The sequence below is a fragment of the Rousettus aegyptiacus genome, unplaced genomic scaffold (assembly GCF_014176215.1).
Source record: "Rousettus aegyptiacus isolate mRouAeg1 unplaced genomic scaffold, mRouAeg1.p scaffold_m13_p_13, whole genome shotgun sequence".
Classification (NCBI taxonomy): Eukaryota; Metazoa; Chordata; class Mammalia; order Chiroptera; family Pteropodidae; genus Rousettus; species Rousettus aegyptiacus.
In genome coordinates this window covers 2,823,568-2,846,628 of record NW_023416288.1, presented here as the reverse complement: position 1 = coordinate 2,846,628, position 23,061 = coordinate 2,823,568, and the positions used below count along the sequence as shown (strand labels likewise).

Sequence of the window (23,061 nt, the reverse complement as noted above, 5' to 3'; positions counted from 1 at the left end):
AACAAGGGATTACACAAGGCAAAGAAACAGTTGTTCTGGGTCATGCCAAGGGGAGACAAACAAGAACTGCAACATTAAAACAAATCGGCTCGACAGTATGGGGTAATACAATGGGAGAATAAAATTTGATTTGTAAGAGTGTGAGATGCATGGGATTTCACGGGCCTACACCTGCCACAGAAATAGCTCAGAAAGATCAAAGAGGATGTCAGTGGACACTCATCAGGTCCAGTCTCTAGGCCGCCTCTGCTTCAATGCAGAAACACACTGGGCTCCATGAACTACCTGGGAAAATGTAAAGGTAAGTTTAGCTGAATTCTAAAAATCTCTTAAACTCCTTTTTATAAATACTTGAATGCACAGATTGGTGCTTAGAGCAGGAAAGAGGTACGGAGTACATGAAGGATTTTAGGAAGACTGTCTCTTACAAAATTCTTGTTCCACCAATATCAGATGGTTCATTCAAGATGATTTCTTGGGAGCTTCCTTCAGCAGAACTCCCCTGTTGTTAAAGTCCAGATCTTTCTCCACTGCCCAACTGTGAAAGCTTAATTTCTCCTTTTGGAGGAGGATTATGCTGAAATTACTGTTGCATGAATACCGTTACCTTTTCTGGTGAAAAACTCCTTGGAATATTTTCCCAACATAGCGTATTTTCGAGGAACTTTCCCCAGCAGTTCAATGATCAATGCTATGTGATCTGCATTGGGAAACATTGCCAGCAAAACAGAAACACACGACAGTTTAATCAGTACACTGCATGCAGACACTGCCACTGCCCGCGCAGACAGAAACAGAGCGCGACTTCGACAATCAAAGGCACCAGCTGTGCCCACGCGGCCTGGCGCAGGGCACCCAGCAGCTGAGGGCATCATGGCTGGAGGAGCCGATGCACAGGGCGACCACGGCACAGGGCCAAACTGGGTCTTCCCCCTCAGCTTCTAAATGAGCACAGGAATTCTGCTGGGTTGCTTTTTGAATTTAGGAGAAATGCCTTTGTCACCATTATTGCTGCAATCAGCAGCTGCTATTCCGTTTCTGTCTGCATCGTGCGCTTTTCAAAAAGAAGAGGTACTACCTCTGCGATTGAAGAATTCCCGAGAATATTTTCCAGATAGAGCAAAGTGCCTTGGGATACTGCCTAGCAGCTCTATGATGTGGGCTATGTGGTCTATGGAGGAGAGAAAAAAGAGATACGGGAATGGGAAGGGCAAAGGGAAGGAGGGGACAAAAGAAGAGGGAAAAAAATTGAAATTAGTAAATACTCAGAAATAGATTCAAATCAACAATGTTTGCAGCACATCCATGCAGTGGCATCTGGGACCGGCAGGCCTCGGGCATCATCTAGAGCATTAATGGTGACTGATGCCAGCTCACCCCAGGCAACCCCTAGCATTGCAAACAAGCAGGAGATGGTAGGTTTACAGATGGAATTCAAGCCAGAATTCCTTGGTTTTCAACTCAGCTGCCAAACAGGACAGAAAAATGGGCAGCAGATCGGTAGACAAAAGGACCTCGGAGAGGCTTTGGGGTTTGTACTGCCTGTCCTTCCCTGGCCAGCTGGGCTTAGGGCCTGTGGGCGGCAGGAGGGAGAGGTGGGCCAGCTTAAGGCCAAGGGCCCTCCAGAGTGCTACCCGCACCAGGAAGCTCTGTCCGTTCACTGCAACTGAGTGAACGTCAAGCTCAAATTTCAAAAAAAGGAAAAATAAAAGAGCAGTATCTAAATTGGGCATTTGATAACCCAAACATAACTCTATTTCAGTACATAGATACAATGCTCTCCAGAATTTCAGGACCCCCAGGAGACAAGGGCTGAGGTATTCAGCTGGCAGCAATACTCACCTTCATCTCTGGAATAGTCCTCCCCAGAATGTGGTTCAAACAAATAATCTCCTGTTGCCAGCTCAAATGCCTAGGACACAACAGATGACATGCTAAGGCACTTCGTAGAGACTGGCCCCCCAAGTCAGAGAGAGTTTCTCCTTTTACAAGAGATCCATTTTCTATGAGGATCTGAATCGAACCAAAGAGCCTTCCATTATAAAAGGGCTCAACACCAAATTTTTTCTTCTTCCAAAAAGTGAAAATAAGCTTCAGAAACATTCTTACACCTCCTCCACTGCAAGATGTAAGGGCTGTGTACTCTTTTCATTTTGTAAGAAGCAAAATGGCCATGTCTGCACATCAGCAAGTAGCGCGTGCAGGCCTGGCTGGAGCATAGCACTCGGCCCCTCATGGCAGAAAAAGGGCAGAATCCAGGCCACAGGTCTGTCTGACCCCAGCGCCTGACCTTGACCTGCAGGCTAACCTGGATGGTGGGTGCTGCTGCTCCCTTGAAGCAAAGACCTTCATGTCTTAATAACCAAGGGCTATTGTCAGCATCTCCTTATCATTTCATTTATTTCTGACTAAATCAAAAGGACACCTAGAGCTTAAGAAGCCCCACTGCTCTGTCACCTGGGGGCCAGGAGGAATCGGATCACCAAGGAGAGCGAGCTACCTGGGTGACCATTGTTTGTCCCTATCATAGGAGGAGGGGACACGGGGGGTGGGGGGAAGGGCGTAATCTCGGTTCCCTTGTTCACATGCACACACGCTTAAATTCAGGACCATGAGTTTAATCTGGTAACAATACGTAGAGATGGCAAATCCTTTGCTCTTCTGATTGATCAAATGTCATGATTTAAAAACAATACAAAACAATGCCAGTTTTGGTTTTTGCCAGTTACTTCTATTCTGTATTAGATCTTGCTGTTCCAAAAGGCACTCAGGGGCCCAGTGCCACCTGCACTGATATCGTGGACCAGACGCCATGGCACCACCGCCCCTCTGGAGACACTGCCCTCCCCCTCCTGCTCTCGATGAACCGTCACAGCACTGACCCTCCTTCTCCTTCTGCCAATAAGCACAGAGTAGGGAGAAGGCAACGCTGGGGAAGACTCATCTGCCTGCGGCTGGGGCACCTTTCCCGGCACTCTAAACAAACCACAGATGGGCACACTCAACTCAGGACCACCAGTTCATAAATGCAGGATCCCTACCCTGAACCAAATGTGGGTCTGAGCAGGGCCTGGACACATCAAGTCTTAGCACAGAGCAAGATGGTCATCCAAGTGCTGAAACACCTGGGCAGGTCCTCACTGGGGCCTCTCCTCTCTACCCAACAAGCAATAAAGACACTGGGCCAACCCCAGATCAGGGTTAACAAACCTCACATCGGGCCACAAACCCAAGAGGAAGAGCTAGATTCCTCACCTAGGACAGTCAACTCAATACAAGCCAAGAGAAAAAGGTGAAACCCTAGTAGAAAAAGAAGATCCAAAAAGCTATGTGATGGAAGCGCTACAGAAAGCACCACCCTTCTGTGGGTCTTCACTCACTCTCACTTTGAAAAACATTTCCATCTGGTTGTAAATATTTCTTATAGTCTAACACTAAGATATGTCAGCTGAGCGTTCTTTGAAAGATGACTATTTTGATTAGCGCCCATGTATTTCCAATGAAACCCTTAAGTCAAAGAAGCCTATCGATGAAATCACTTAAAAGAGAAAAGGGAGAGGCAAGGCGGAGGCTCCCCTCATGGTATCTGGTCCTGGTTCTCTGGAAAGTGAAGAGATTTTCTTAAGACAGGACACGCACAACAGGGCAAACACATGTTACCATGAAAACATCAGCCTCTGCACTTTGCAACCTGTTTTTATGGTAGCAACTATGAAACCATGAAAGATTACTGCTGTCAACTCAAGAGGTTACTCCCACTTTAATCTTGATAATTATTATTTATTTTTAATACTTGGGAACTTTGGATTCTTCTCTCTGTATTTGGCTTGATGCCCTCCTTGGGCCTGCCCCTTGACCAACCTCTGTTCTCAGGTTCTGGAGAGATCTCTTTCCTGAAATGCCCTCCCATCCCAACATGCTCCATTCTGAATAAATAAGGGCACCTATTAGTTCTGTGATGTGATCAGTGCTGAAGAAGTTTGGTGGCATTTATCAGACTGGCTTGCTTCTATGGCACTGACTCAGGCTCACCATGGAGTCCATAAAAAGACACGTACTATTAAGGGACTCTGTCATCCAAACACAGAGGAGCCTCAAATGCCTCAGCCCACACAGAATCATTAGATCATATACACTTACATCTGGAGGGGCCCCAAGCTCAAGAAAAGTAAGAGAGTCAACAATTGATACACCCCAGCTGTGCCTCATATTGTCGTGCTTTCTCCGCTGTGAAAGTGCTGCTCTCTGACAACAGCAAAGGTACGAATTAGTGTGCACCCACAGGTAACAGCCACCACGCAGGGGTGCTCATCTCCACCACCGTCGCTGTTCAGATTCAATGCCATTTATAACACTCAAAGGACTCTGGGATTTACCACCGAGAACAGTCTTGAGCTTTATCACAGCTTTGTATTATTACGAATTTAACATACTGTTATATTTTTAAACTTCAACAAACGAGTAGTGGTGGGGAAACACTGCTTCACCTTTTCCAGGTTCTCTATAAAGAACAGCAAGACCTCTTAGCTATGACCTTCAGGGATAAGGGGAAAGGGTGAGGAATGAAGGCTTGGCCCTTCCAGAAAAAAAAAAAAAATCACCCCTTTGACAACCAACTGATTTCAAAAAACCCTCATAAGCAGCAATGGGGAAACTTATACTTAATTTCTTGGAAAGGTGGGGGGGTGGAGGTGAAAGGGATCAAGTAAATAAATCCCTTCCCTTAGGAATTACTGATGTTTATGCCACTGTTCACAGCAACAGTGGCAGAGGTACAAACTCTTATCTAACTAGGCAGACAATCTGGTATAAAACTGTACTGACAGCTTCACCATTATTTTACAACATCTGCGATCTTGTCCTATTTTTCTGGTTGTGTCACTTAAATTTAACACCCAAAATTAGCAGCACAGGATTTCAGAGTTGAAAGAGTTCTCGAAGTCTAATTCAGGGCAGCCCTGATACAGCCTCTTCCGAGTTACTGGGGACAAGTAAGGCTTGACCTCACCACATCCTGAAATGGAACACTCCTCCCCCGCAGCTCTAACTGTTCAAAGTGCTCCCTTTCCACTGACCTCAGCCTCCCACGGACTCCCATGGCCTCCCATGGCCTCCCAGCTCCTATACCCCATCCTGCCCTCTAGAGTCACACAGAGTGTGTCTAATTCCTGTCTACACAGTGGCCTCTAAACTCAAAGGAATCATCGCATTTCCACCAACGCTTTTAAACATTCTTTTCTATAACTGACCACAGCAAGGACTTCATTTCTTTTTGAAACTCATTAAAAAACTTCATTTAAAAATTTATCTGGTTAGTAGCCATCAGAGAAATGTGGGAATAGAAAGGCGCTGTGGCCATCTATTTGGCCTTATCTCTTGCCTCAGATCATGCTAACTTGAAAGACACAAAACATCTGCTTTTCTTCATATTGCTTTTACTTAGCATCAGAGGCCAACATAGTCAATTGTTAATCTTTGAATGACAGTGAACTTAATTATTCAGTATTGCTTTTTTTAATGAGAAAGCAAGTGGCGCACTTTATACACGTGCCCTTGCTTTTAAATATCAGAAGAGACTTTGGAAAAAAACATGAAATAAAAAAAGCATGAACCACCACCCTAAACTACATGCACACGCACGCACGCACACACACACACACACCCTTTCCAATATAGGACTACGAAGTACAGTCCATAAAGAGGAAGGTGCTCAACTGACCAGGAAAAGAGGGCAAAGAAAGAGAAACTGAAATTGACTTACAGATGGACCATTTGTGCTCATCAATTCACAGGTAAGGAGTGAGAAAGAGACATGCTGGTCGGGGGTGGGGGGGAGTTTAGACAGTTAACTTATGATGTACAAAATTGGCAGTAACAGTGAACGGGACACGCTGGTGGAAGAGGAGGCATCCTGAGGCCTGGGAGCCCTATGGGAACAGATTCAGTGAGAGGAACATATACAGATGCTGTTGTCTCAGAAGTGACCAGGTAGCCCGGCCCAGAGCAATAAGCCAGAATATTCTCTAGATTTTTCTTAAAAAACAAGAGATACAAAACACTGGATATGGATATAGGTAATCCTTTCATCTCTATAAGGAGATAAGGTCTGTCGGAGGCCACCACAAAGGACTCCAGCCTTTTGGCCCCAGACAGTCTTCACCTAACAACATGAGTGAAGATGAAGCTATGTACCACCTGAAAGCTTTCAGTAACCAAAAAGAATTACCTAGAAGTCATTTTGTCATCACAGAGGAGGGTCTGATTCTCTGGGTTGTGGGCTACACCTGGTCTTTAGAAGAGACTGTCTCTCACAAGACCAAATCAGACCAAACTCAGGACATGCCTAAGAAGAATTCTTCCAATTCTTAAGATACCCAATGCAGCAAAACCTTCCCCTCACCCATCCCATGGTGGACAATCTTCAGAGTCAGAAAAACTTCAGACAGTATGCACTGGTAAGCATTAAAGGGATGAGCCTTTACACAAGAGAAAATGGCCAAGGCCAGTCTTACCATACATGCCGTACTCCAAATGTCAGCAGGTGTACTGTAACCTGCTCCTATTAAAACCTCTATGGATCTATACTGACGTGTCTGGATGTCTTCTGTGAAGTGTTTATGCTGAAAGGTAACAGAATGCATTACCAGGGTGGAACACATTAAAAAAGAAAAAAACAGTGTCTTTTAACACATGATCATGACCAAAATGTTTTAGAAATAAAATTCTACTTACCACCCAACAAGCATTTCCCAGGTCAGCAATTTTAACTCTAATTTTATCGGCGTTCCGTGGATCCAGGGGGTTCACCAACAAGTCAGCCGCCCGGGTTTTTGCTGGCATGAACAAACAGGACAGTCAGTGCATGGGACAAGCAGTTTACATGTGTGCACAAAATGTTTGCCAGGCACAGAGCCTCCTTTTCTAGATAAGTGATGGGATGATCATTTAGGCCTGGAATCCTAAATCCCAGGAAAATATTTCACAAAAGAGAAAATCGGCCGCCAAGAGACTGTCCTGCCCTTTCTCCTTTGTTCCTGATTCCTTCACCTCTCAGTCAGCCCTGCTGTGTTCCCATATATGTCCCTCTAGCTGTTCCTTTTTGTATCAGAGCCCATTCTGTAATGGACCACACATCTCGCTCATTTGTGCATTATTACACGGAGAAGACTCAATCCTTACTGAGTGACTCACGGTTCACCTAATACCCATACATCCTACCCTTTCTTCTAAATGGACTAACCTCAAGGATTAGATGATGGGTGACTAATAAATACAAATTAAAGGCCAGGACTAATCAATCATGGTTTAGCTCCAAACAAGAAACACTCTAGAATAGAGGTCTTCTGAGACAGCCTTGGCCATAAAGGCGACCCCTGAGGTCCCTCATGATCTTGTCAATTAATCAGGCCCCTCTAAACCCCAGGGCGACCCTGAGAGAATCTCAACAGCAGGCACAGGGCCAGGCTTCTCAGGGCTCTTAGGACTAGAAGAGCTTTTCAGGTAAGTTGAGACCATGCCTGCATCAAGCACAGTTAACCAAGGGGAAAGTGACAAAGAAAAACTGATGAGGCCCAGGCAGAAAATGCTGGAGTCAGTATCTTCATCAAACCTCAAATTGACCTATAGGCTCGGATTTCTGGAAAGGATGAGATATAACCATGGCTTTCATTTATTTTAGAAGTAAATCTGAAATGGTATTTATAGACTAAACAGAAAAGCCTGCTCAATACAAAATATCAAACACCCTTTTGTTCACTCAAAGCTGGCACACTGCTAAAGCTACCCACGCGTCCTTCTGGGTGCATCTGCATTGTGAGGCCACAGGGCTGGAGGAGGCTCCGATCCCTGGGCACCCCACACAGGTAGCAAGGCCAGGCGCCCAGGACCTAAGGCACTGATGTGGCTCCCCTGCAGGGAGTCAAAGGATGTGGAGAGAACTCCAGCCAATGTTTTAACCCCTAAGACCCATTCCTCGGGCTTATGGATCAACCCGGGCCGGCTAGGCTTGCATATTCCCTTCTTGCTCCTCCTTCTTGTTCCTTCCCTCTTTATAAGAAGCTGATCCACCACGGGGCCTCAGCAAAGGCCAGGAATTAACTGAGAAAGAGAGACACGGGAACTTGGAAACGATGAGAAGAAAGCAGCACGGAGACCACACAAGGAGGCAAACTGAATACCCTGAATGGAGAGTGGACTAAGAGGAGAGTTCCAGAAGAAACATAAAAATACTGAGCCAATGGATGGATTGGCAGCACAAGAACTTGCTAGATGAATCCTCACATCATTTAATCAGAGAGTCAGGAGGCAAGAAAATTGAATATGAGGATTGCAGAACTGGATTCAAATCTAGTTTTAACACCAACAAGTTTTAAGACTCTGGCAAATGACTTCAAGTGTTTGAGATTCAGTAAAGAGGAGAAAGAAGGGACCACTCCTCCCCTATGAATGAATAAAAGACCAAACACAGGAGAGCCGTAGCAGCTTCTGGCTGGCCAGATCCAGGGGTCCTGCTCAGACTGAGACCAGCTGGGCCACCTAACCTACCCTCTGAGATTGAAGCTTTTAACTGGACAGTGATGGGCCACTGTCCTTCTTTGGTGACATGCTGTTTTCCTCCTGGTTCAGGTTCATAAATAGTGAGCCAGCTCACAAATGATACTATGGATTTTACCTTAAAATTTTAATTGTGTAAGAACACAGAGGAGGTAAAAAATAATTTGCTCATATTTCTTTCTTTCTCAGTTACCTATACTGAGGTAACTAACTATAACACTCAAAAAAGTGCATTTAAAAACAGGGACACTCATGCTAGCTGTGTAATCATACCAATTTTACTTGGCCTAGGATTCAGATCACTTCTTCTGATTAAGTCATTGTTGTGGTGACCTATCACAGCTCTTCCTTGCTCTATGCTTCTACCAAGGAGGGAATGGAAAGTGGGAAGACAGAGGTAGGAAGATTTCACTTCAGGAAGGGCAGGGGCCCATAAGTCATTTCTGATAAGCCAGTCTTTGGTTGACGTCATACAATTTCATCCCATGTGAAGCTATCCTAGAAACCAGTAAGGTGGCAGCCAGTGGAGCCTCAGAGTGCTGAAACAGCCATCACCACTTATCTGCAAGGCCCTGTACTAGGCCCACACTGACTCTTTACAGTTTAAAACATCCTTATAAGGAAGGCATGAATACTCTTGCTATATGTAGGAGGTTCAATACCAGGTCCAAGCAGAAAAACGGGGAGATTTAATGCCTAAACCTGGCCTACTCATTCACCAAATATTTACTGAGTTGCTTCTATGCGACAGGTGCTGTCTTGGCACTGGAAACAGCATAAACAAGACATGCAAGGTTACCTCACCATACCACGAATTAGGAAACTCATGCCCAGGCTTGGGAATGTGGGCAATAAAGTAAATGAATGAATGATTCGCACACCATGCCAGGTGGCTCTATATGCTATGAAGAAGAACAAAGCAAAGGAAGGAGATGGATGACGATAGGGTGTTCAGGGGAGGTCTTTTCTGAGAAGGTGACGTTTGAGAAAGGTCTGAATAAAGAGAGGCACAGACAAAGGAGACAGCAAGTACAAAGTGGCACAAACAAGCTCCCACTTTTGAGAAACTTTAAAAAGAAGCCCGTGTGGGAGGTGCAGAACGAGCACAGGAAAGAGAGGGGGTGATGCAGGAGACGGTATCGGAGAGCGAGCTGCCAGGGAACAGACTGCACAGACCTTGTGAGCTTTAGAGCGATGCCTCTGGGTATTATTCTAAGAAATACATTGGAGATGATGGGGGGGGGGTGTTTAAAAAGCTCTCTCTGGACTGCTTTACAGAAAACAGGCTAGGGAGCGGGAGTCGAAGTGAGATGAGAAGGGACCCGTATGACACTAAGCAAGGACTGACAGTGACTTCAAGGTGAAAGTGAAAGGACTCAACATACACCAACATTCCTGGAGGTTAAAGCCAACAAGACCACTCTGCTCCAGGGTCTCTGTCCTTCAGATGTGATGAGAACAACACCTAGGCTATGACTCCAGTAGCTAATAATCCAAGAGAAATCCTGTCTCCTCTTCTCAACCGTCAATGGTCACCAAATTACTCTAGGGAAAAGTTCACATTCTTTAGCCTGGCATGTAAGCTCTTCCCTCAATCTTCTCCTTCTGGCCCAGCCTTTTCTTCTACTATCCCCTAATGTATACACTCTGCTGTAACAATAAGGATCTACACAGACTCTGAAGAAAGCTTGTTTCTCTTGTCTCATGTTGATGTCATACCAGGTGGCCATCTCCCAGCCTCTAGGCCATGCCCCTTCCATGCAGGAAATACCTCAGATGCAGGAGGGTTACCCACAGTTACCAGACAACCAAGCTGAAAAACAAAACGGAATGCCTCCAAACACATGACTGGATACGGAGATTTGATCCAGTCCCTACCACATCCTTAGAATTTAACAATATTGAAAAGGTATACTTGGTAAGAGACTGGGATCAATTAAAAAAAAAAAAAATAGATCCCTTTTATTTCTCCCCGATTCACCTAACAGACAGGGTGCTAAGGATGGAATGTGTTGGACAGAGTACAATTTTGATTATGAATGGGAAAAGGTGGGAGAAATGGAAGAATAGAAGAATATAACCAGGGATCACTGATTTGTTTGTTCAGTTTTCAATAAATATTTATCTTAACACTGAGTTAGATGCTGAGGATACAAAGAGAAAAGCATACAACACACTCAAAGAGTTTACATCCTAGTGAAGACAAAGATAATGGAAATGAACAATGACCATACAGTTAAGAAAAGTATGACTAGTAGGAAAAGAGACAGGCCTGCTGGGAAAAAGAGAAGACTTATGTTTGAGCTATTACCTGACAAAAGGATAAAAGATTGTCAAAATTATGGACAATAAATAAATAGGAGGAAACATTCTAAGCCAGAGGTAAAATAAAAGCAAAAGTATAGAAGCGTGAATGAACATGCCCTGTGCATAAACATTCTTTATTAAGTCTTAAAGAAACCCGGAAGAGGCTATGCTACATTTGGTGGCTGAAAGTGTCAGAAGTAGTGTGGTAGTAGCCTGAGAGTAAAGGAGACACACAGAGGTGAGCTCTTCCTTAGATCAACCTACATCCTAGCTGACAGCATCTCATATGTACCTTAAAAAAGTTCTGCTCAGAGTATGTCAAAGTTAAGAAAGAATGAGAGAGAGAGAGAGGGAGGGAGGGAGGGAGGGAGGGAGGGAGAGAGAGAGAGAGAGAGAGAGAGAGAGAGAGAGAGAGAAAGGAAAAGGAAAAGGAAAAGGAAAAGGAAAAGGAAAAGGAAAAGGAAAAGGAAAGACCAACCGACCACATCTTTAGGATGATTAGTTACAGCTAGTGAGGAATAACGGCAGCCCTGCAGGTCTCCTACCTGCTGCAACGAAAGGGGCTGCCGAATTTCATGGCCTGGCTCACCCATGGACTCCCCATGTGTTAACACTCCTGTCAGCAGAGGGAGCAGAGGGAGCAGAGGGAGCACAGGGAGCAGAAGGAGCAGAGGAGGTTTCTGAGCTTTTGACTGTGGGCCCGAATGGAAACCAACCACGATGCACGGTGTTTGCATACTGAAGTCCCTTGGCATGTCACCCTCAGAGATAAGTCACTCTCAAATTAAGGGTTTGATATAAGTCATCACATTTGAATACATCCCACTTCCTTTAAAATTTCAACAGCTAAGTCCTATAATCAGAACAAGAATCAAAATAAAGACACCTCTTCCTCAATATAGACAAAGCATGCATTTCTCCTTGAATAGAAACTAAACAAAACAAAAAACAAAAACTAAACATTGCACTACCAGATGGAAGTACAAATTATAAATTAAACTACACATTCTAGAAAGCTACGGGCGTAAGTTCTTAGACTTGGAAGGGTTGCAAATGTATGATGTCTCTAAATATAGAAAGAATGAAGAAAGCTAAGAAATAGGATCTGATAAGCAGAAAGCAAGAGAAAGCCTAGAGGCACAAAATATATTTTACAATAATTACTTATTTGCAAGTATGAAAGTAATAAAATGAAAACGGATAATGCATACATACGTAGCTTTATCATCTTCAGGCAATTCTCTTCACAGCATCTGTCAAGTGTGTGACACTTAGGCCACTGAAGGCAAATAGCTGATAGGGAGGGACACTTACTTTTTGGCAAATCCCCAGTGCTGGAGGCTGAAACTGTCCTGCTTCTGTCATGGGATGGACTGCTCTCCTCATGCTCGGTAAGTGGGGATCCCCCGGAAAGTGCAGAGCCACAAGCCACAGGTTCTAAGGGCCCAGAGAACAATGATGTGGAAAACTCTGGAAACTGTGACTCAGGAATTTTATGTCGTCCATTTGGCAATTCACCATTGAATTGTTCATAGGAGCTACTGTATGTGTAATCACTTTCTGCGTTTGGCTCATCGAGGTTATATTCCTCAGGATTTGGGCAATCTTCATCATCATCATCTTCATCATCCAGCTGCGGTTCCAGGAGGAATGGGCCATTCTCAATATGGCCATTGGTTTTGGGTGATTCTATCCACGTAGGGTCTATGTTCACAAGTTCTTGTTCAACATCGTCTTCATCTTTCTCAGTGTTCTCTTTCTCGGTGTCTTCTTTCTCTTCCTGGTCCTCAGCTTCACCTTAAAAGGGTGATGAGTTAAGAATTAAAACTTGTTACTCTCCCTAACACAGTGGCACTAGGTACTGTACTTATCTCCTCCAACAAGAGACATTTCTGAATGTGCTTAAGTACACTTCTTGACTTTCAGGGTAAAATCCTCAGGTTTTCAAAATCTTACTGTTCATTTATACTAAATAACTATCCTACTCTGATTTGAAAAAATTAGCCCCTTCCCCAGATTTCACTGACCATTGTCATGTGTAGTCTCTTCCTCAGCGGCCTCCTGTAATCCTGTTTTTAGTTTCACCTCTGGGCAATAGTCATCATCTTGTTCATTGGAAGGTACAGTTGATGTGACATTTTCTTCTATGATTTTCCTTTCTGCTTCTCGCTCCAATTCTTCTATTTCCTGCAGGCGCTTTTCCAATAACTCAGCCTGCCTTTTCTGCTTCTTTTTTAGTTTTTTCTTTTTGTTTTTAGAAATTTTTCCTATCTACAACATGTAAGAAAACACTATAGGTCAGTTTGCTTCTTTTTAAAACACTAGGCAACAGCATAAGTGCTGGCAGCATGGCAAATACCAACACGATCTGTTTTTTCAGGTTGTGCTCAATTAAAATCACATGTCTAGACATGAGATGCACCTGGGGGCTAGGATGACACTCAAACCAGGTTAAAAAACAGTGCTAATATCAAATAATGGGACCGCTACCAGGTCCTGCAGCTTAAATCCAATGTCTTTTTCATGTAGACTCTAAGAACTGGATATGCTGATACCCTCTAACCTTTAAACAAAGAAGCGTCTCTTGCCAGTTTTTATTTGCTGCTTCCTATATGCAAAGTTAACAATGTCCCTCTCCTTACTGTCTTACCCAGCTGTCTACCAAAACAGGTGTATTTCATTCACTGTTGGTCAATAGTTGGGTCTCACACACTGAACTGTTATCAATAGCCAGGGCTGCGTGAATGTAAAAATTGAGCATATGAAGTAAAAGAAAAAAAGAAAAAGCCACACTTTGAGTCTGCCTCCAACCAGAGCCATCTGAATTGGAAAGTACTGGCAATGAGAGTCTCCAGTTTTCACAAAATCAGTAATCAAAACAAGCTGCTCAGGCCATGGGAAACTATGGGAAACGGCTCGGCTGGGCTGCTCAGCAGGCCAGGCATAACGACTACAACTCCTGTCCTGGGATTCCCATTCCAAACCGATGGCTGTGGGCAGCACTCTGAATTTCTGAACATTTCTTTTCAAATGCTTTTATAAAGCTCTCGAACTTTCACAGAGTTCATAAAGCTCTTTTAAAATCTGTAGGTGACTCATCAATTCAAGATATATATATACATTCTGTCCTCTACTGGAACCAAGCCAAGTTTAGGTCCATTGGGGTAGGATTTAATTCCAGGCAGTTTGCTTCATTTGATAGGACTTACTGTTTTGACAAGACCGTAAAATAGATAATACTCTTTCATATTTAACTGCTGGCTAGAAAAAAATTAGAACAGCTTCAGAAAAAAACAGTTAAATTAGAATCCAATCAGAAATCAGGTAAAGTGTTTTTAGACTAATCCCACTTTAAACTCTACCTCCATCGCCTCACATTTTACCGGGCTTAGCCAACAGCACTCACGAAAGTATGAGAAAAATAAATATCCAACTTAGAAGAGCTCTCACTGAACAACTCTAAATATCAGTTCAGCTTATCAAAACAGCAAATCTTATATATTCGAGGATACACAGTATTTAAAATGTAACCTGTCTTTTACATTAATATACATTATAACATCCGTAACTGAGAAAGGAACGACAAAAAAATTCCTCAAAACACTTAAATGAAAAATGACTGCAGAGAGAAACAAAAACTAATGTTATAACTTGTAAAGTTTAACAATAAACTGTTCCTTTTGACATGAAGGTGAATATATACATATATGTATAAGTACTTACAGGTTTTTGCTGTGGAGCCGTACTCACTAAAACAAAACAGAACGACTGTTTAGAAGAAAACTGATAGATGTCTTAATGTAATTTAAACTGTAAAATTAAATAATTAATGCCTTTTAATGGCTATCCAACTTCGACAACTGTTTAATATCAGAGTTTCTGAGTCATACAGCTCTAAAGAATGTTTACTCAACCCAAATAAATGATTGGCTCTTAAAAAGCACAGCAGCAGTTGTCCAATGTGGAGCCATTTCTCTTATTCATCTAAAATTAAATATCCATTCATTTCAAAAACACTCAACCCCAAAGCACAGACTGATAAGAAAATGGAGACGAGTTCACAAATGAACACAGTCATCAAACCAAATTTGTTTTATAAACAATGAACACTTCGGAATATGTACACGGAGCAAGTTTATACAACTAATCAAATACTGCAGTAAATATTCTAGAAATCAAATAACCAGACCTTGCTAACCTCAAAAGCTTGACAGACTATGGTTCCATGATCTAAAAATCACCCTGATGGTAAAAATCAAGATTCAGAAGCACTACAACTCCAAACACACCAAGTCAGTCTCGGAGCTGTAGCCCTTCGGTGTGCACACCTGCCTGATGACACACTAGGGCACAGATATTGCTATAAAGAGAGGGTGAGAACACAGTGAACACTTCACTGACACTGAGTATTTCATTACACTAGGAGAAAATCAGACATAAAACTCTGTACACCAATACCCAAGTCACTTGGTATTCACCCTTGAGTCTTCTGAAACTGATTCCAAATATATCAGTTAGGCTCAGATTGAGATAGCTATGCTAACTGAAGAGTAGGAAGCATTCTAACAAACCTGAAGCTAGAAAAACCTTCTGCTGACTACAGGTCTGCTACATGAAACCTGATACTATATACCCCTTTGCAGGGTAGTGGACAACAGAGAAAAATGTTCAAAAGTGGATGAAGCATCGGCAGGTAAGAATTTAAATTGCCTTTAAAGAGAGAACAAAGTTAACCGATCCAAATACTAAAGTATAATTTAATTGGGGTGTCTTCTCAAGAAAAAGGTCATTATTTATAGAAATCAGGCATTTACAAAATTCCTTTTAAGAACACGTTTGCCTCAATTGTCTTTAATATGCAACTTATGAGGCTCTCAATGTTCCCAAACTGACTGAGAAGAAGCTGGCTCACCTGCAGACCCGGAAGGAGGAGGAGCACCTGCCTTCTGCCACTCAGTGGCCTCAGCCGCCATTCTTCTCACATATGCATCATCCACACACATCAGAATGTTTTCCGGCTTTATGTCAGTATGAATGATCTTGCACTTACTGTGTAGATAATCTAACCCCTGTAGGACCTGGTCATAGTAAAATCAAGAGAGGAAATGAGTTATTAATACCTTCATTATGCAACATTTACTTGTAAAATAAGTAATATTATCACAAGGCACAAAATTCAATAGACAGAAAAGGATGTTTAGTAAATATCTTCCTCCCTCCCCACCCCAGCCCCCATAGGAATGTAGTTCTTTCCCACAAGCAACCAATGAGTATAATTCCAGAGATAATTTATGCCCATGAAACAAATGCATCTATAGATATACTTTTTAAATAATTTTATTGAGATGTAAATTACATACCATGCAATTCACCCTTGTAAGTGTATAACTCAGTGGTATTTACATGCGCAACCATCATCACTACCTAATCATTAGCCAAAAAAGCAGCACTGTACTCATTAGCAGTCACTTCTCCATCTCCTTCAAACTCCTCCAGCCCTAAACAACCACTAATCTACTTTCTGACTCTGGACATTTTATATAAACGGAATCACACTAAGTTGTCTTTTGTAACTGGCATGTTTCAAGGTTCGTTCATGTGTAGCATGTATCAATACTTCATTGTTTTAATTGTCAAATAATGTTCCACTGGATATACCACATTTTGTTTAGCCAATCACTTGATGGACATTTGGGTGTTTTCCACTTTGGGGCTATTATAAATAATATTGCCATGAACATTCATGTTCAAGTTTCTGTGTGAATATATGTTTTTATTTTTCTTGGGTATATACCTATGAGAGCAACTGTTGGGTCATAAGGTAACTCTATGTTTAGCTCCTTTTTGGACTACCAAACTGCTTTATACAGTGGCTACTCCACTTTACAGTCCCACCAGCCATGTATGAAGGTTCCAATTTCTTCATCATGGCCAATGCTTGCTGTGCTTTTTTTATTTCAATGACTCTAGTGGGTATGAAGGGTGTATCTCATTGATCTGCATTTCCACAGTGACTAATACTATGCATAAACTGCATACACTGCAGAAAAAAAAGGCCTAAGTTTTTCTGGACTTATTTCCATTAATGAGGAACTTTGTTCTTTTCAGATCATGTTCCTATAGATTATAAATTGTACATGCTTAATAAAGATTAGCATTTAACAAATATCATTCAAACATTTTAAGTTATTTAAGGGACTTGTCTACAAAAGAAACTGAGAAAAAGACAAGCAGAAGATATGTACTATCATCCAACTCTGAAAAGTTCTCAACAAAAATCCAATGTTTCTTCTGTATACCTTGAATACCTGGCTAAACGACCTTATCAGACGGTACAGCATCAGAAAGTAAGAAAACAAAGGTTTTAGAAAGTAAATGAAAACAGAAAGACCTCTCTTTCAAACAGGATGAAAATCTCTCATCAATAATAACTTTTCCTAGGAAGTATTTTTATATGACTGCATTAACTAATATCAATCAATGATACTAGGCCTATCGTTGGCCACATGCTGGTCTAGGTATTTGACAAATAGCAGTATACAAAGTTCCCTGTCTTTATGGGGCTTATATGGTCCTGGTGTCCTCACAAAACTTACTGTTTCATGCTGGGGGAGGAAGGAAGGGGCTGGCCAAAAAGAAACCAAGCTGAATCACGGGCACAGCAAATATAATTTAACACGTAGCTGAGTTCCTAGCAAGCAGTACCAGTAAATGTCAGCACTTTTCCTAAGGATCTTCCCACCACCATCTCATCCACAAGCACCTGTATCTTTCCAGCCTAGGATTTTCATTGTTCTTACTTAGGTTGTTTTACTGTGGGGGAGGCTGCACAGGTAACAGGTCATGTGATCCACCATCCAAATGTGTTAATATGAGTTCCCAATAACAATGAGGCACTCGAGACAAGCAAAGTATTCTCAGCAAGAATTTAAGATTCTAGATTTGTAAAATATTGCCTAATCCATTCAACTGGATTAACCTTCCTCAAGAAGCACAGCTTATAACGTCTATTAATACAAGCAAAAAGACTTTACTACTGGAAATCCAAATCATTAAAGGAAAAGAAACAGCTAAGAGATGTAGCATTAAAACACAACCTTGAGACTCAATACTATTCCTAAACTGTTGCTCAATCATTCATTCACTGGACAAGGTACTCTGAAGCTGTCTGAGCTTCCATTTTCATATCTATAAAAAAGGGGGAAATGTACCTATTAGAAATAATCTGTGGAAAACTCAAAAACAAGGTCTAGCTCATAGGAAGCTCAAAATAAGTGGTAAAACTGAACTAAGCCAGAAGACTTGTACTGATACTGACTAAATAACTATGATTTCCTAAGTCACTTATTAAACCTCTCCACTCTCATTTCTTCCATCTCCATGTGAATAGGCTCTACTTGATAACTTCTGTGGTACATCCCAGCAATGAAAGTCCATAATCTGATTCTGTAATTTCTATTAATTCTAAACTATTAAAAAACAAACAAAAAAAAAACACCTTTAGCTATAAGCTAAGAAAAATGGTTTTATTTTCAAAAATATCATTTCTGTTCTCAGCCAGTGTGTTTTAAAGCAATAAAGCACTACAGAACCCAGAATCAAACAATAATGGTGGACAATCATAAAGCAATTTCTGCAGAATTACAAAGATGATGCAAAAAAAAAAAATCAATGACTCAAATTTTATGTTCAAGGACAGATCTCCCCTTGCAAATTCTGATAAACAGTTAAAAGCAGCCTTTACTAATTTCTCTCCTGTTGCATTCATTTGTCAAATCACTGTATATTTGTCTTTCTTGCTTAAGAAAACATACTTGGCCTCATCAGCAGGAGGCAGCAGAGGCTGTAGAAATCCTTTGGCTGCCATCTGTTCAAATCCATAGCTGTCATGAAAGCTGAGATCAATCTAACCACATATGGGCCGGGGACAGGGCTGCATTCACTCAAAGGAGCCAAACACACCCTCCCAGAGCAGGGGCCAGTTTCCTCCATGGGAGACAGACTTGCAGGTCAGCAGTGGCGCAGAAGCAAAGACAGAGCCCAGGGCTGGGAGTGAGAAGCTCCGGTTCTTCATCAGGAAACAAACAGCCATGTCTCAGAGCAAGTCCTTTCCCTCCAGTTCAGCTGTATGATAAGGGGCCAAGTCAAGATGGCCCCTAAGGTTGCTCCCTATACACCTGAGAACTACATCAGAGTGTTAAAAACATAAGTCTGCTCCTTTCTACCACAGCTTGCTAGAAATAGGTCTTGTAATCTTGCAGATAATAAGAGGAAGAATAAATTGAGAGTAATGTGGTCACTTAGCATGAAGGCCTCTCCTCCCTGGTTCTGCTCACCACCCACAGTAATGCTTCCCCCCAAAATCTTAAAAAGGCAAAGAGAAACAGAATGAGAGCAAGTTTCCAAACTATTATATGACTTGTCACAACGTGGGGACCTTCTTCCTCGCCCCTACCTGAACACATGACAAGGGCGCAGAGACTTGGCCTGCCTCTTTCTGTGAGTAAAGCCTTCCTAATGAAGCACCTACTGGCGGCTAGGTAAGCTGGCAGAGCAGAGTGAGCTGGCCCTGAGCAAGGGCGCTTCACTCAAGTACTGATTCCTCTGGATGTAGGGGAGATGCCAGAGCAGTTCTCCTAGAGCCGAGAAACTTTCTTCCTAGGAAAGCTAACGCTCCCACTGGATTTCTCTTCCTTACTAAGACAGACATGAGGTAAATCCTACGAACTGCTTCTGAAACATGTGACAAACTGAATGGAGAAGTACGGGAAATACCTGCTACGGTAAGAGAGAACAAGAACGCGATACTCAGACAAAAGTTTCAGTGGACACTGTCCTCACTGCCCTTGTCCTGAAATAGCCCTCTGCTCCTTGCTTCTTCTAACACCAACTGGTCAAAGGTAATGAGAAAACCCAGCAGCTGTACTTCTGAGGGTATTGAGGATGAAAGATAAATCCATGTGCCCGCCATTCATACTGTGGAATAAGGAGTGGAGGGAAAGGCTTAACTCTCTTAAAAGGGCGCGACTTCATCATATTTCTGAGTTGAGGACCCAACATTTCGAGGAGAATTCCAAGTTAGCATAGAATCCCACACTGAACAAGTCCAAGAATATAAATATGCTTACCAATTTAAAATTTATCTTCTGAGCTAAAATTCAACAATACTGTCTTGATCAGAATGAGTTCACTGATGATTAGGACCAGTGAAATAATCAAAATGGTAAATACTAAGTATAGATAAAATTGATGAAATCTGTGACAACAAATGAGTCAACCTGCCAGGCAGGGCCACAGCTCTTGGTACTGCCCACAGTTTCCACCACTCCATCAAAGGTGGGTTTGGAAAAGCACTTCATTTTAAATGTCTCCCTAACTTACATATTGCAGCACATGTGACAAATTACAAATTACCTGTTAAAACCTAATGGCTGTACTTGTAAACAATCTAACTGTCAAGCTCTACTATTAAGAAAAACCACTTACTATACACAGGGACACGAATGCACACTTTTCACAAGACTTGCTAGAATTTAAAATGCTCCCGAATCTTTCAATGTAGACATCTCGCACTACCCTGCAGTTGAGAGCATGGCATCAAAAGTTATGTGTCTTAGAGTCAAATCTTGGTTCCCCCACCACAGTAACTGTGGGACCTAAGGAAGTTTTTATCCTTCCTGTGCAAGGCCTTCTTCAGAGTGGAGATAATAATGTCCCTGGCCTCGTAAGGCTGTGGTAAGGACTAGAGTGTATAATACAATTAAAGCACCTACAACAGTGAGCACCTAAAAGACCAAAATAAATGTGACAATTACGTTAACAAAAAATAATAACTTTAAAATCAGCTACCCTTACATAAAGTCAAAGAACAGTAACAGCAAAAGTGTTGAAAGAAACTATCATGTGTGGAACATCTTTAAGGTACCACAAATAACAAATACTGCCAACACAAGCACCATTTTCCTTCTTTTGGCTTCAGAAATAAAACCTAACATAAAATAGATCTCAATAGAGCTGATTTAAAAAGGAAAAAAAGAAAAGAAAAAAGAAAAGAGAAGAGAAAAGAAAAGAAAAGAAAAAAGAAAAGAAAAGAAAAGAAAAGAAAAGAAAAGAAAAGAAAAGAAAAGAAAAGAAAAGAAAAGAAAAAAGAAAAAAAGAAAAGAAAAAAAGAAAAGAAAACTATGGGGCAAATAAATAGACAACCACAAGACTCCATGCTTGAGGCCAGAGAAGCAGCCTGGTGGGAGTAGGAGCGGGGGCAGGGTTGGTCCACTGCGCAAGGCGAGATCTCTCTCCACCATCACTAGAAGTGACCAGGATGGTTGTCCTATGACCCAGCACAAGGGCACCACGGCTACACAAGGACAACTAAGAACTGATCAAAGGGTTGACAGTAAGTGTATAGGAAACCCTGAAAAAGAGTGTCTGATTAAACTATGTCATCACTTTTAGAAAATAAGAAAGTGGTTACATTTACCTACATCGAATCACAGGTCAATAATTCTGTAAAATCAGAATAAGAGGAGTATTCATATTTCTTCATTTAAGAAAAGATAACTTATCAAAAACATTTTCTAACCACCTACTAACAGAAGGAAGGAAACAAGGAAGAGATGTGGAACTCACAACGTGTCTCTAACTCTGAGATGCGCACAATGCAGCCGGAGAGACAGGACGGCCACTAGGTGCTCAGTGCTCTGCTGTGTACTTTACCACGAGCACTCTGAATTAATCTCCACAAGAAAGCCACGACTTATGTATCATCATCCCAATATTACAAATGAGGAAATGGATGCACAGAGGCTAAGTAACTTGATCATCGGGGTCACAAAACAGTGCCAAAGTCACAATTTGAAATTAAATCTATTGCCAAGGCGTGTCCCACTGGAATTTCCTCTATTCCAGTGGTTCTCAATAGAAGGAAATTTTGCCTCCTTGGGGCCATTTGACAAAGTTCACAACTAGGGGTGGTGGTGGCTGACACCAGTGGGTAGAGACCAGCACCCTGCAATCATGCGTAGGAGCACCTACAACAAAGGATCCTGCAGCCCAAATGTCAGCCCAGCACTAGGACTGAGAGGCTCTGTCTTACAAAAGACCCCACAGCCATTAGGAAAGGAGCAAATGCAGGCATGAGGCACCCTGAGGAGAAAAGAAATTCCTTCCTTAATTGGGGGAGTGAAGCTTTCATCACAGAAACAGTGTTTTGCTTGAATCTTTAAAAATAAGAGAGGATGGTGTTTCCAGCAGCCTGGGACAAAAGAAATGATCACAGATGTGGAGCTAAAAAATGGCACTGTGAGTATTTTCTCTAAAATAGCTACAAAATGAAAGTAGTAAAAATTTGAGAATAAAATTTCTGGTAAATAGGCACGTGTTTATAAATGCTTAGGAGATCTTTGCATATTCATAAGAAATTAGTAACTTGGTTGACTCCAGGAGGAAAACTAGGTGCCTGAAGGACATGTATTTTACAACACTCATGTGTATTACATATTTTAAAAGATTAACTAATGAGGGAAAATTTACCTGCCTGGAGATAAGAGCTGAATCAGAGTTTGTAAGGGGAAATCTGGGCTGACACTGGAAGGTAGAAGACCTTAAACAGGGTCATAAGAACAGTGCTTTAACTCTCAGTGGACACAGATCGAGAACAATTCTAAAGATATGATGTGTGTGCTGCTTGGCAAAATGGTAAAAGCATGAGCTCGAAAGCCAGACTATCTGAATTTGAATTCCTGCTCCGCCATGTATTACTTTTTAAGTTACTTCCTGACTGGGGACAAGTTACTTAACCTCTCTATGCCTCAGTTCCACTCCTATAAAATCAGGAGAGTAAAAACATCTATGTCATGGACTTATTGGGAGGATTCAATTAATTAAAATTTGCAAATCAATTACAACTGTGCCTGGCACACAGGAAGCATTGAACAAATATTTATAATTATTAATAATAGTATCCCTTTGCATCATAACAATAACCTAATAAGGAAGCTACCTTACTATTCTTTTATTTATGGTGAAATTGTGGCCAAAGGAGGTTAAGTAACCTGGCCAAAGTCCTTTAACTAAAGTAGGATGTACATGGCAATCAAACCCAAGCTCTTTATCATGCCATATACTGCTTCATGAAAGTTGACAATGTTAAACTTTAGAAAACAGGCAATGGAAAGCCACTAAAAGTTTTTAAATGAGGATTAT

General features: G+C 41.9%; 1 protein-coding gene across 9 annotated transcripts in view; it reads right to left on the bottom strand.

The window, feature by feature from the left end:
- The window catches only part of SRPK2 (SRSF protein kinase 2), a 196,345-nt gene that overhangs the window by 12,707 nt on the left and 160,577 nt on the right, over positions 1 to 23,061 (bottom strand). For 4 of the 9 annotated variants that reach the window (XM_036231061.1, XM_036231059.1, XM_036231060.1 and 1 more), the window contains 9 exons: positions 15,773 to 15,938; positions 14,584 to 14,609; positions 12,888 to 13,131; positions 12,175 to 12,657; positions 6,733 to 6,833; positions 6,513 to 6,620; positions 1,843 to 1,912; positions 1,079 to 1,171; positions 608 to 700 (listed from right to left, as the gene is read on the bottom strand). In XM_036231061.1, the coding sequence (XP_036086954.1) occupies positions 608 to 700; positions 1,079 to 1,171; positions 1,843 to 1,912; positions 6,513 to 6,620; positions 6,733 to 6,833; positions 12,175 to 12,657; positions 12,888 to 13,131; positions 14,584 to 14,609; positions 15,773 to 15,938 (1,384 nt within the window). The remainder of the gene's footprint in view (positions 1 to 607; positions 701 to 1,078; positions 1,172 to 1,842; positions 1,913 to 6,512; positions 6,621 to 6,732; positions 6,834 to 12,174; positions 12,658 to 12,887; positions 13,132 to 14,583; positions 14,610 to 15,772; positions 15,939 to 23,061) is intronic. The other 5 variants (XM_036231065.1, XM_016145906.2, XM_036231064.1 and 2 more) reach the window with 2 other exon arrangements.